The sequence below is a fragment of the Ailuropoda melanoleuca genome, chromosome 7 (genome assembly GCF_002007445.2).
Source record: "Ailuropoda melanoleuca isolate Jingjing chromosome 7, ASM200744v2, whole genome shotgun sequence".
NCBI lineage: Eukaryota > Metazoa > Chordata > Mammalia > Carnivora > Ursidae > Ailuropoda > Ailuropoda melanoleuca.
Window position 1 is genome coordinate 88,494,968 of NC_048224.1, and position 15,336 is coordinate 88,510,303.

At 37.1% G+C, this 15,336-nt stretch overlaps 1 protein-coding gene across 3 annotated transcripts in view; it reads left to right on the plus strand.

The window, feature by feature from the left end:
- Positions 1–15,336, plus strand: part of EPSTI1 (epithelial stromal interaction 1) — a 90,663-nt gene that overhangs the window by 32,098 nt on the left and 43,229 nt on the right. For all 3 annotated transcript variants that reach the window (XR_004626747.1, XM_011226264.3, XM_002920256.4), the window contains exon 6: positions 3,299–3,372. Coding sequence is in view for 2 of the 3 variants with exons in the window: in XM_011226264.3 (XP_011224566.1) it covers positions 3,299–3,372 (74 nt within the window). In the remaining variant the exon portion in view is untranslated. The remainder of the gene's footprint in view (positions 1–3,298; positions 3,373–15,336) is intronic.

A 15,336-nucleotide genomic window follows, 5' to 3' on the forward strand; every position in this document is an offset into this window, starting at 1 on the left:
ACCAACTTCTAGCAATCACCTGAACCAAAGAATCTCTAGTTTTTAAAAATGTCCCTTAGGTGATGCTGAGTGCATCTGGCTTAGGGACCTGCCTCCTTTGAGTTCTCACCTCTATTTGTTCTTTTTTGAGCTGAGCTTGACCTCTATCTCTAGTACTCCGCTGGTACTGATCTAGCTAAGAGCACCAAAGGTGCTCTTAATTTAAAAAACCTAATGGACACTCTAATTTCTAACTTATTTAAACTCTTTGTAATGTTGTAATATTAAGTACTCTGTCCTTCAAATTCCACCCCTCTGGATTTCCAGATCCTCCTCCCACCCCACTTATTTTTCTACTATTGATGTTCTATCCGGGTCCTATCTGTTGGTCTTCTCTCATCCCTGTACCTATCCAACCATAGTCTTAGGTGAAAGTCCTCACATTTCCATATTTAAGGGTTAGTTACAGCTTGTGCTGGTGATTTCTGAAATCTGTGTCTCTAGCCCATATTCCTGAATCCCAGAACCACGCATTCTACTGAATGCTTGATATTTCTCTCTAGATATACCGCAGGTAGATCTCAAATGCAGTAGGTTCAAAACTAAACTTCTATTCATTCTGATGCTTTTAATGGCCGTCCTCCTGTACTATTCCCCCTTGCCTTACTCACCCTTCATTGATATAGTCTACCTCCTATTATTTCTTTTTTCCTCTCTCCTATTATTTCTGTTCCCTGCATTTTTCTAGAGTTTGCCCATCCTTCTCTGTCCCCATTACCTTAATTTGAGACTCATAATTTATGGCCTGGATTATTGTGAGAACTACTCCATTGGTTTTATATTCTGCAGTTTATTCTCCACATTGCATTCAGAGTGAGCTGCTTACTGTCCTGCTTAAAATAACATAATGGCTCATCATTGCCTTTAATGAAATCCAAACTCCTTTACTTGGCATATAAATTCATCTATAACCACCCCTTCCCATTTCCTCAACCTTAACATTTTGACTGTTAATCAACTTTGCTCTTGTGCCCAGGATGGGGTCTGCCACTTAGTAGACACCAAATTAACATTTGCAGAACTTTTGAAAGCATTTCCCCGATGACCTACTTCTGTGCTTTTTCTCTGTTCATATAATTTGCAAGCCTCTATCCCCCAACATATTTTATATACTGCCATCATTGCTTTCTTGTCTGTGTTCCCAGCTAGCCTCTGAAATTTTCCAGAGGAGGCACTGCTCTGTTCCTATCTGTATTCTCAGCATCTAACATAGTACCGAGCATATAATAGGCATTTGATAAATGTTTGAACAAATGCGATTCAGTAATCCTAAATGATTTGCTTACAGTTACTCAGTGATGGTGGATCTGGAGCTGATTACACAATTTTTTCTTTTAGACCCCATGCTCCTAGATATTTTAATTAATTAATTAGAGTGTGTGTGCATGTGTGAGCAGGGTGGGGACAGGCAGAGGGAGAAAGACAATCTCAAACAGATTCCACACCCAGCATGGAGCCCCATGTGGGGCTCAGTCTCATGACCCTGAGATCATGACCTAAGCCGAAACCAAGAGTTGAATGCTTAACCAATTAAGCCACCCAGGTGTCCTTAGACATTTTACATTTTGCATTTGAGTGTGTGTGTGTGTGTGTGTGTGTATACAAAGTATGGTTGGATGACTCCTTAATTCTCTGTTAAATGGAAAGAAATAAATAGTATGACTAAACATAAGTATTCAGATTAGTATAATAAACAGCTCTGACCGACATTGATAGGTATTGAATAGATTTTCTTAAGTACTTTGGTATTTTGCAAAGTACTTCTCCATCAACTTCTGAGGGATAAACAGACCTTTTTGGACACAATTTAGCTACTGAGTAATTGTTTTCATGAGTTGAATTCAATCATAATCTATTAGTGAAGAGATCAAAATGGTTTCCGATTTTTGACCTTGCTAAAGGAACCCAGCCCTGGTCTCCAGATGCTTGTGTGGTTTTCTCACTATTGTCAAAGTACCATTCCTAATAGTGGTTTAATGAATCCCTACTGCTTGCTTGCTGTCTTTTACTGCTCCCTACTTTTTCCCAGAAATGTAAGGGCTCATCACAATTGATCATTTTGGTCTCATGTATCAGGATTTTTTTTTTCTAGGTTGAGAGCCTGTTGATTTGGTTCACAATTCTCTATTAGTTTGCTTCCTAGAACTGGTTTCATTAATAATCCAATTGCTTTGTATTGTAACCTTTTGTAGTAAATTTCCTTTGTTTTATTCTGAAACTGAAACCTCCATTTTATTTTTCAAAATGGGACTAGTAAGTGGTTCTGTGTGCATGAAGACTTTCATGGAAATGAACAACATGAACAGTTTTTCCCCTTCTTTGAAAGATGGTGCCAAACTTATGTCAGGGTTTAGAAGTGATGATTTCCATTACTCCCTTTTCACAGGTCTTCCTGCTAGGCAAATCCAATTCTTTTTATTAAAGCAAACCCAGCTGCTTGCTGTCTCCCTTGGATTCATTTAAAACTTCAAGTCTCCCCTGTGTTGTAGAACTTGTTTCAACTCCACATTAAACTTGTTTTCTAGGAACTTCACTTGTTTTTCATAGGCAAGTTAAAAAAAAAAATGACAGTTATGTCATAGTGAACAAAAAGCTCCAGGGTTATTTAAGTTGAATTAAAATATGCCAGAGCCTTGGTGACAGTAGTATCAAATATGAAGTCCTTTGTTTCTAGATTCACCAAACAACTAATTAAAAAAAGAACTCTTTCCATTCCATTTTCTATGACATTTGCTGTTCAATCTCTCAATAGCTTTAAGTATCTAAGTCAGGAGGGAGTTGAGTTGGCTTATTGAAAGTCTTTTTCTGAATGCTTTGAGTCAAATGTGGGTATATATATATATATATATGTGTGTGTGTGTGTGTATATAAATTTTTATGAACTACTTAACCATTTCTTATAATTTTCATTTAACATAGTTGGTGTGCAAATTTCATGTTTCCCTTAAACCATCTTGAAAACACTTCTTAAAATATAAATGTTGCCATCATTTGAACTATAGAATAAAAATGTGAATACGATTCTGTGATTGTACCTATCCAGTTGGGAGAGGGGAACCATGGCAGGAATCTGCGGCTCCTGGCTTTCAGTAAACAGTGCCCATGGGTTGAGAGGGCACATCTTGGAAGCCCTGGTAGGTACCATCTTGGACTACTGGGGCCACTTGAACCTTAGGATTCTGGACCTTGGGTAACTTTAACACCATGATTCTGCTTAAAGCTTCCCTAACAGGTGGCATTTTGATATTTGCAATTTCAGAGCAATAAACTAGAGGAGAAAAAAAGACTTCAGGAAAACCTCAGAAGAGAAGCATTTAGAGAGCACCAGCAATAGTAAGTTTGTATCTTCAGAACTTTGTACCTTTAGAGGCATATTGTTCATTCTGCTTTTAAATTCTAGGTGATGGTAACTGTTTAAGACCTTTGATATTGGATTATTGGCTGTTATATTAATTATGTAATTAAACTCTGTCATTATGTAAGTGAGGGTCTGAGGTTCACAGAGTATTCTTTAGTAGTCGATCGATTTGAAATAATACTGCTAAGTTTGAGAAATTCCCCATTCTAAATAACTAGGAGAGCTGATTCTTTGGTGATCTGAGCTACTTCTGATAATGTCAACTTTCAAAATACTGATATAACAAAGATGATATTTGAAAAGAAGTATCCAAGGAGAATCGAAACTAATTAGGGGTTTATCTAATGGACTGGGGACTAGTCACAGTTGTATTTTTGTAGATAAAAATTGAGAAAAAATTTAGCAATTATTGGCAAAATTCCCAATTGGTGGTCAAACACCAAGGTACTTTTTTTAGTAGGACTTGTGAATATCAGCAGCTAATATGTATAGGGCAACTACTATGTGCTACATAATGTAGGTAATCTACTCTGTTATATAGGTTTTAAAGACAAGCTCTAGTCCTAACATTAGCTAGATTACCTGCAAGCTGCTTAAAAGAATAGAAAAAGCCAAAAACCGTATTTTTTATTATATTATAACTTAGGAATAAATATATTATATATAACTTAGAAATAAACCTACATTAATTCCAAATGTGTTAGAATTAAAACCAAGCAGATCTGGATTCAAAGTCCTAGCTCCATTCCCCAGCTGTAACCTTGGACAAAGTACTAAACCTCCTTTTTTTTTTTTTTAATAGGGATGACAGTATTTCTCCCCTAGGCCATTTGTAATGATTAAATAAAATATTTTACATAAATGCCATATAAGTGTCATATTTTATGGAGACAGAAATGAAACTTTGTACAGAGGTCCTTGTTGCATGGATCAGATGACTTCTATTTTGTAGTAACTATTATGTAGAGACTATTCTGGTCCCACCCAGAACTGGCAATTGGTCTCCACTTTTGGATGGATTGTTATCTGACTGCCTCCTGTTCTCTTTTCCCATTGTTGTACCTCATTTTCAGAATTTAAGATGATTCTAATGTTGGGGTGAGCATATGTGACACCCTAAAGTATGTTACGTCGTCCAGTTTTCTCATTCCACTGCAATTTTCCTGCTCTATCCTAAGCTTTAAGTTTCTTGCTTTAAGTCTCCCAGGGAGGAGTGGGAGCAAGTTTCTCAATGCTTTACTTTGCCTTTTAGCAAGTGAGGTGCTTGGCCTCTGCTACCCAGGCCAGAAAAACTAGGAGATGGAATGGGTTGGGTAGAAGTGCCAATGAGCGACGTTATCTTTTTTAAGTTAAAATAGGCATTGCCCTCATTTGAGTCCCTGCTGTTCTTCTAAGACTGGCATGGGGGTGAGGGAGCTAGTGGGAATCTAAACAACAGGAGAAACTGTCTTAGAGATGGCAGGAGGAAGGCAGTAGATCAAGGTTGTTAATATATTACTGCCTTTCCATTCATTGGTAGAGGATGAATGAGAGTATTTCTAGGCCATCCAGAGGAGTTGAAGGAGACAAGGGGATGCCACGGGGGCAGTTGTAGGCTAGAGAGACAATAAAGACCAATGTATGTATCCTGTGTTATCCTAGTTTCACTGGAAAAGGGAAGAGCTGCTTACTAATGAGGGGTCTTAGGTACAGGACTAGGAATTTGAACAAGCCCATTCTCTGAACAGTTTTAAACATGGTAGGGTGAAGGATGAGAGATTCTCAGAATCTAAAGGAAATGGGAGGTCATGTCACCTAACCGCCTTTCCTTCATAATCTCTAGCTTTTTGAGTTGTGTTTTACTGAATACCAGAGATCGATCACCCTTTTTCTCTGAAGGGAAAAAAGAAGTTTTACCCTCAGCCACCTCCTATACCATCAGTGGAGCTGAATTCAATTACACACACATTTCACTCTTGCTCGCTCTTCTGCTTATCATGAAAGTCCCAGTTAACCAGGAAAAAGCAGTTGACTAAAAATGAGAAGTATCTCAAATTGATTTTTAAAGCTTATTGAGAAACATAAAAATATGTGTGTTTTTTTAAAGAGTATTTTGTTTTGAACTACTTTTGAAATTAAAAGACTAATAGCTCATGAATTGAATGATCACTATATAGCTAGAAATATGAAAGGAACTTCTCGGAAAACTTGGATCCTCTGTATAATAAGCCCCTACCATACCTTCTAATAATCGGTTTATGGTTCAAAAATTGTCTAGGGGAGCTGTTAGAATTCTAATAGCACAGAGACTTCACCAGACCAACCAGGCTATTCCCCATTCTCCAACACCCCCTCCCCCACCAAAAGAATTAGATTCTCCTGAAGCTGTCAAACCAAGCAACACAAAATAGAACACAAATAAGAAATTCTTTCAAAGTAGTCAATACCTCATGTCCTTGCTAGTTTCAGCATGCTGTGATATGTGTTTCAAATAGCAGACCAGAATGGTGGTGTTTTTTTTTTCTTTTCTTTTTTCTTTCTTTCTTTTTTTTTTTTTTTTTGTATAGAAGTGCATCCATGGACTTGAGCTAAATCCAAGCTGCTGGAGAAAAAGCTCATGATAGCATCCTGGGGCACCACCATGAGAATCTTAATGTGCTCTTTCTTAACACCTTATTCCTGACTTTGTTCATTTGCTTCTGATTATTTTTAGTGTTGTCAATTATTTAGCTAACAGGCAGAAAACTAGGCTTTTATTGACATCCAAAGGGACTCTCCTGAGTGTAATAATGAAGGCAGTTTATTGAATGCCTGCGAGGTTGCTTTCTAATTGTACGCATTAATCTGCCCATGCAAGCTGGCTGGAAATACACAAGCAGATTGCGTGTGCAGATGGAGCACACAGGATGGCTTTTATGGACAGACCTCTGGAATGTACTTCTGCAGTACTGTCTTTTCCTTAAAAATCGAATGACTGTGACTATTTCAATTGGCAGCTGAGAGCAGACCAGATTAATGGTGCATTAAGTCTGCTACTCTGGCTGGGGACAGATTCATTTCACAATTTAGAATTAGTTCTAGGATTCTTGAGCGTGAAACCAGAGGGTAGAAATGGGCGTCTAACCCTGGTGTAGTTTTCACCATTATTTTTACTTTCTGTAATTACTTACTTATAAAAAGTCAAATGTGGCACTTTTCAGGATGGCCTTTTCTATTAATCAATATTACTAGTGGATTTGAGCATTTGAAGTAATAGTTACTAAACCTTTGGCTGTGCTTTTTAAAAAAAATATCAAAGAGGGGATGTTGGGATGTAGGTGATGTAAAACACTTGAGTAAAATCTCAGCGTTTAGAATTTTGAAGGGTAGCTTATTTTGAGGGTTGCAGTCATCTTTCTTCTTTTTTTTTTTAAAGATTTTATTTATTTATTTGACAGAGATAGAGACAGCCAGCGAGAGAGGGAACACAAGCAGGGGGAGTGGGAGAGGAAGAAGCAGGCTCATAGCAGAGGAGCCTGACGTGGGGCTCGATCCCACAACGCCGGGATCACGCCCTGAGCCGAAGGCAGACGCTTAACTGCTGTGCCACCCAGGCGCCCCTGCAGTCATCTTTCTAATAATGTCTTTTGGATAGACGTAGAGATGGGTTTGAATTTTGAGCCTATTTAATCAATGGTGGGGGCTCCCGTAGGATTGGAGTAAACAGATGCATTTCTTCCAACCAAGATCTAAATTTTGCCTAGAGTAGGTGAAAGAAAAACTGAGGAAGTATGTCTGCTTCTTCTGATTTTCATCATATATGAATGCGATCCTCTTCCAGGTCCAACACTGGGTTAGCACCATAGCTAAATTTAGTAGCGGGTCTGTGGGCTTTTGTGACCTCTCTGGGTGGTACTCTATTCCTAGATACTGCTTCTATTATTTCTAGGGGAGAAGGGGCTCAGTTCTTATAACCCCAGTTGAAAAAACTCTTGGAACCAAGTTCATTCCAAAACTGGACCTTCCTGTTCCTAAAGTGCCAAGCTCCACCTTGAGCGCAGCCTGTCGGTTGTAATGTGGGAAAGTTTACTTCATTTCTACCATCAGAACCATGCATCTCTTTTATTTCCATTTGAATAATTGTATGATTAGTTCCTAGGAGGCATATCTTCATCTATTTTAGTTTCCTAGAGTGAAGGATCCAGGCAGGTCTGCTGAATATGCACACTTCGGCCCCAAGTTTGCCTTCTAATATGCTCACAAAACTTCTAATGCCCTTCATGGGAGCTTCCAAAAGACACTTAAGGGCTAAATTGATCCCTTATCCATATGGTAGGCTTAAATCCAACTTCACATTTTATAATCCAAGTAAGGTGAATCCAAAGTCATCCTATTCATAACTTTCTATCTTATGCTAATGAAGTGAACTTATAGATACAAAAATCCCCTCTCTATTTTGTTCAGAATAAGACTGAATATTTCATGGGAAATCTGATCTGACAGAATCCCTGCCTAGTGAATGTTAAATCGTGCTGGTGGTTAAGACGGTATCAAAATCTCTACCCACCATTGATTCTTCCTGCAGATGTCCCGGTGCATGTTAACTCCTTTTCATTCCTGCTGCTACCACCTTCATATAGGTATTTATCACATGCCACCTGCATTATGGCGGCTATGTCCTTGTCGTCCTCTGGACCACTGGAATGGCTTCATTACTGTCTTTGCCCACTGTCTTTTTCTTTTGGTTGCCTTACACATTTTGTCAGATTTCATTCTCTAAAGCACAACTTTAATCATGTCTCTACCCTATTCTAAGAGCCTCACTTATTTCCCATTTCTTATTGGATGAATTCCAAACTCCTTAGCCACACTGTGGGGGAACTGTGGGCCACGTTGGTAAGAAGATCTCAGACCATGTTAGGACCTGTGTCAGGGTGACTGGAAGAGGCTTTGAGGAAGCAGGGCTTTGTTCTGAGTTGAATGTTATCAGGAGACAGGCGTGATTGTGATAGGTATCTTAATCTTATCTAAAAGGAGGGAAGAATTGAGTAATTGTAATGGTAATGTAATTAATAAAGAAGTAGCAGTCACACAAATTAGCTAGAAATTGGGGTATTTGGTCGCTTTGGTTTAGAGGAGGTTCTTGTATCTTTGCTCAGACACGTTAATGAATGGTGTCCTTTTTGTCAGGATCATCAGTCACAGAATGACCTCTTTTGATGTTGATACTATGTGAAACTGCTTCCAACAGAACACCAAGGCCTAGCTCGAGTGCCAGGCCAGCTCCTGGATGTCAGGGACAGCTTCTAGCCTTCTCAATATGTAATTAATAATTGGTAAAAGATGAAAGTTGACTAGTGTCTTATTTCTAAACTAGTTTCACTTAATTATCTTATCGTTGGACGCTGGGACACTGTCAAGTGTTTCCTTCTTATGAGGGCAGATCTGGGGTCAGACTACTTGGGCTCAAGCTATAACCCATCTGCTCACTAGCTGAGCATTATTTAACTCCTTGAGCCTCTGTTTCCTTATGGAGAGCATGGGGTGGGACTAGTAAAAGTTGCTAATTCAAAAGAAGATTAACCAATAGAATCCAAGTAAGACATCTATTGTTGTGCTTGGAGGGAGAAACTAAACAAAATCTAAAGTCATTGCAAATAAGGACAGCACAGGAAGAAGACAGGGACTAGCTGATTCTGGCCTTTGTTCCCAAGAATACAGCCTCGAACTTCTTTCTGACAGGTGAGATTTATTAAGGTGTGGGGCCTAGAAAGTGCTTCTGGCAAATATACTGTACCTGGGGGCATATGTGCCCCCCCCACCGCATCCTGGAGACAAGCTACCTGGGGAGCCAACTTTATCACTGAGTAAGATCCTTACTGAAAAAAATTACCACAAAATGAACTCCGGTCAAACAAATAATGAATCCAAGAAAAAGGAAGAGAGAAGATATCAGAATAATTGTGAACAAAGAAGATAGTGATATTTATAGTCAAGTATATGATGGATTTTTATCTTTTTTTTTAAGTTAAGAATTGGCATGATCAAATTAATATCATAGAGGATTTTAGTGCTAGAAAAGGCACAAGGAAGAGAGGGAGATAGGAAGTAACATAAGTATTTTTTTCTTTGCATGAGGAAAGGCTTGTGAATTCTACATATTGATAGAAGACTAAGTGACATGTGTTTGATGTGTTTAACTATATGTACAAATAGGATAGAATATAGGATGTATAACATAAAAAAGGATATATAACAGGATTATAGGATATATAACAGGATATATAAGCTATATAACATAAAAACTTTAGGAGAAAAAATACAACAGTGAAATACAATGAAAATTTGATCATTACAACAGAAGGCAGAAAAGAGGGTGGAAGTTTTCTTATAAACAAGTTAGCAATCACAGAAAAGGTATATAGACCAAATCTCCTTATTAAAAGAAATGCTCTTGGATCACATAAAAAGATGAAACTCTAGCTCTATACTACTGTAAGAGATGCCACAAAACAAGAGTTGAAAATAAAAGCATGGAAAATATAACCATAAATGCTAACAAAAGAGGCAGATTAATTAATATCACTATTAGTATGAGACAGAATTGAATTCAAGGTGAAAACCATTCAATAGGATAAAGGTCTTTTCTAGAGATAAAATATGTAACCCAAAAAATAATGTGAATTATAAATCTGTATCAATTTGAAACCTATAAAGCAAACTGCTAAAGTCTATAATATAGTTAATGGATTTGTCAGATTTTCCTTTTTATTTCCATTGAAATGAACACATCAAGTGAACCAAAAAACAAATATAAGGAATAGAAGATTTGAATAACAATGGCTCAGTGTGATTATATAGACAGTTAAAAAGTGTTGTACCTAGTTTATGAAAATACATATTCTTGGGGTGACCGGGTGACTCAGTTGGTTAAGTGTCCGACTCTTGATTTCAGCTCAGGTCTTGATCTCAGAGTCATGAGTTCAAGCCTCATGTTGGGCTCCACACTGGGCATGGAGCCTACTTTAAAAAAAAAATATATATATATATATATGTATGTGTTAAAATATTGATGCAACTACAATTGGCCATGACTAAGCTTTTAAAGTTTCCCAGAAAATCCCCCAAATACTCCCAAATCCTAGAAAGCCACCATTCCTAAGAAAAATCTAATAAAGTTAGAAATTAAGCAATAAGAAGCTTTGACATCTATTCATTTAAAATTTTTTTCTAATCACTTCTCTAAATGACTGTTAAGGTAGAAATTGAAACCAAAACTGAAATTATAAGTTACTTAGGGATGAAAGAATACAAATTTTAAAGTATCCCATGTTAAAATCTATAGAATGTAGCTACAAAATTACTTGGAAAATGTAGTTTTAAAAGCATTTAGTAAAAATGGAAATTAAAAAACAAGCATTTTATTAAGATAGTATTATAACCATAAAATAAATACAAAGAGATGGAAGAGATGGAAGGAGAGTACAGAAAAATTTTTTAATAAGGTAGAAAAGGAATTTGTCATCTGTAAATTAATCCAAAAACTAGGGTTTTTAAAATTCTGATAAAATTTCAGACAAATTTTGAACTTATTTGGTTTTAAAAGAAAAAAAAAAAGAACTGCAAGGACAAGAAAGGAAGTATAACCAAAATTCTGGAAGAGTAAAATACTGTGTCCTACTTCTAATTGTTAAATGAGGAAATCTGGGTGAAAAAAAGTATTTCCTGGGAAAATATGTACAATTAGACTTAAAGCCTGAATAGAATAAAAACAAAAATTGGAAGAGAAAATGTAGTTTGACTTTTACCTACAAAAGACCATAGGCCCAGTTGGTTTTTTTCCAGTGAGTTCTACTAACACTTCAAGGAAGGTATTAGGTTTCGTTTGAAATTCTAGGAAGAAAGCCAGCTTCCCCAGTGAAGTCTGGAACAGGATGACGAGAGTGCTTGTTATTACTGACCTGCAATTAGAGACCATTTCTAACAAAGAAATAAAGAGCCTAAATATTGGCTCTTTAGAAAGGGGTAAGTGTCTCTGATTGTCTAAAACATCCCAAAGGGATATTTGTCTTTTTTATACACCATAAAAAGCTCATTATAAAATATAATTGAAAGAAAAAATCCCATTTAAAATAATCATCCATATTGTAAAATAGGTGGTTGTGTCTAATAAATAGAGCCTACATAAATGAAATACTTAAAAGAAGATGAAAATAAATATAGACCATTTAGTATAAAAGGAAAAAATCAATATTATAAAGACAATATTTCTTCTGAGCAGGCCTTTTGTGGAATTTGATAAATCAAGTTTAAAGAGAAAATACTAAAAGTAGATAAACTTGAAAATGAAAAATTGAAGGGACTTGGGAGAGGCTTATTGTACTAGGTATCATTTATGTAATATAAAAGTATGGTAGTAATAAGGTGTTATTGGCATTGTAATAAATAAATCTATTCAGTGAAAGAGAGAATTTACAATGGGCCCATGCATATATGGGCATTTAGTATTTGGGACATCAGCTGTTGCTAAACGTATCCTTTCAAATCAGTATCAAAAAGCCAATTTGACAAATTGTATTGAACCAACAAAATTAGAATATAGTGAAGAATGTTTTTAGAAATTATAAGTCACGCACATAACTCAGAAGCTATAAGGAAAAGTACAGTTTTGACTACAGAAAAAAATTTATGATAGGAGACACAGTGAACAATATTACAGGTGAGTCTTGGAGAAAATATTTGCCTCAAGAGTAATGCATAAAGGATTAATTTTACAAAGAGCTCTACAAATTAGTAAGAAAAAGACAACTCTAGGAAAATTGGCAAAGCACTATACCAGGTTACTAAGTTACTAGGTTCTAGGTATGTACTATGAATAAAACAAATACAGTCCCATGACCAAATGTGGAAATTCAGATAATAAACAAGCTAACCAAGAAATATATAGGATAACAGACTGTAATTCCTATGAAAGAACATAGTGGTGAAGATAGTGATCTCTACCAGTGACCAACAATACAGGGAGGGGAGAATCTCCTTAGCATGATCAGGAAGACCTGAATCTCTGAGAAAATGGCATTTGAACTGAAGATGGAGGCATGAGAAAGAGTGAGCTCTGCTGAGAACCAGGGAAGAAGGTCCTAGGCTGAGGGAACAGCACAGTGTATTCAACAATCTGAAAGGGAGCTGGTATATTGGGGTTGAAGTGGAGGATGAGACAACCTGAATTTGCCGAGATAGGCAGGAGCCAGACAGATCGTGTAGGCCATGGCACAGAGTCTGGGTTTTACTTTAACTATAGGGGGCAAACCTTCAGAAGCTTTTTTATTCTTTTTAGAAAGTGATTACCATTTGCTGGGTCAAGGATAGATTTGAGGAGGCAAGAATGGAAATGGAGAAGCTAGAGACAACATTACTGCCTGAGTCCATGTAGGAGTTGGTGTTGGCTCAGTTTAGAGTGATGTTTGTGTTGGCTAATTTCAAGTGAAGCCAATCTACCCCACGACTCCTCCATCCTCCTCCATGCCTACCATCTCCAAACACCTGATATGTTATTTTTCTCCAAGTTTGATTCACTTGCTCTGGTACACATGCAGAGAAAGCAAATGGTTGACTTTATCTGAGAAAGAGGAGGAAGAGAATTAAAGGCATTTGTAAAGGAAAGATTGTAAAAATGGACTGTGGTGGGCTCTAAGGTGCTCAGTAAGTAAAGATGGGTGGGAACTGATGGTGACAAAGGAAGAAACAGGGGTTTGGAGATCTTAAAGAGGCTAGAAAATTATTCTGGTGAGGAGGTTTGTGTAAAGAACATGGAAGGATAGAAAGTTCTGTCCAAGAGTGAGATCTGTCATTTCATACGTTGGAGGGAAGATATTTGTTAATGATGATAAAATCTAGGGTAGGACTCTAGGAGTGTGCCTGGGGCAGAAGGAAGAGCTACTGGAGATGAGGAAATTTAAAACAAAAACAAAAACAAAACAAAACAGAGCCTGGGGGCTGGAAGGCAGGGAGGAGATCAAGGACTTCCATGTCACTGACAGTAGTTGAGATGGGGAGGAAGGCTAGTGGTAATGAATGAGAGATGGTTGACCGGACAGTATAGAGTGTGGCAGTAGCAAAGAAAGGAAGAGAGATAAAGTTACAAGAGTAGTATAGCATTTTGCAGTAAGATCTTCTCCTAGCTTCCCCTAATGTTAATATCTTATATAACCATAGTACAATTATCAAACTAGGAAATTAACATTGATATGACACTACAGGCTTTATCAGAATTTCACCAATTTCTTGCCAATGTTCTTTTTCTATTTTAGGATCTGATTTAGGATCACGTAATATAATTAGTGGTCATGACTATTTTGTTTCCTCCAACCTGTCTTTATGTTTCATGACCCTGACACTTTCAGTCAGTACTGGTTAGTTACTTTGTAGAATGTACCTCAAAGTTGGGTTTTTCTGATGTTTTCTTATGATCAGATTGAGGTTTTAATTTTCAGAATACTAAGAAGTGATGCTGTGTCCTCAGAGCATCATATCAGAGAGTACGTGATGTTGATGTCCTCATTATTGGTGATGTTAACTCTCGTTACCTGGTTGTGGTAATCTCCACTGTAAATTTATTTTTTCCCTTTGTAATTGGGGGAGATACTTTAGGACTATTCTAATATCCTGTTATCCTCAAATTTTTCCCCACTGATTTAGCTTTGAGTGCTTATAAGTATATGAATGGTTTTTGTTCACACCCACTTACATGAAACTGACTCAGGGAAAAGAGTATCTGTTTAGTTTATCCAATAACCCATATTGCTAAGCACAAAGCAGAGACTAAGGAAATATCTGTTGCCTGCACAAATATAATATAAGAATGTGTGAATATAAGAATGATTACTTGCTCACCTAAACCTCACAGTGGGGAAGTTCAGGTTTGTGAAGCTATTGTGAAAGACAGGAAGAATGTATTGTTAGATAGTACTCATATAGAAGGGCTCCTAAGAAACACTGAGGTTTTGTTTTCAAATGCATGTTATAGCATGATTTAATCTTAAGTCAGAATCACATGGACCTAAGAGAATTATGCGTATTAAATATCCATCTGTATGGCTAGAGTAGTTCTCAAGATCACCAGGGGTGCTTCTGAGAAACACAGATTCTCAGATCCTACTCCAGGCATGCTGAATTAGAAAGTCCAAGTCTTGAGTCCAAGAAGCACCATAGATGATTTTCATGGTACCAGCCTCACACAGGTCTTCCTATTGGCATTTTGGAAATTATTGTTCTAAGGAACCTAGAATTCCATGTGTAAAGCTTTTCCCCAATAGGCACCACAATGGTATGTATGCTTTTTCTCTTTTTGAGAAACATTTCAAAATCACAGAAAATATGTATCAACCACTAAAGTCATATCTAAGATTTTGCTTACATGTGATTCATTTTTAAAAAGAAATTTAAATGGCATAGAGATGGATGAACCCTTTCTCTGTTCTCCCCATCCCTCCATCGTTCTCCTCGCAGTAACAGCTGTTCTCATATGTAACATTTGTCACTGCCCTTCAGCCAAAGACCACCAGGGATACACCTGTAGTTGAACATGCTGGGTTTATTACTTATTGCAGATAAAGAAAACACACGCCATAAGAAATGGTGGGATATCTCAGTAAGGCTGCTGGGAATACCTGATTAGGATTTAGGTTTTGGTTAGGTAATTTTGGGAAGGGTCTAAAGAAGCAGGGGATTACGCTAGATTATGTGTTATCAGCATGTGGGGACAATTCTATGATTGGGTGTCTCAATAAATCTTACCTATAGGAAAGACAGCCTAGATGAGTATAAAGCTTTAATTGGTAAGGAAGTCACCGTTCATTTAGCAAGATGGGGGATGTTTGGTAATTTGTGAGATGTATTTGTGTGAAATGGATGCTCTGTGGGACCATTTATGTCCATTAGTAGAACAACATGGCTTACTTGGATTAGTTTGTAATAACATT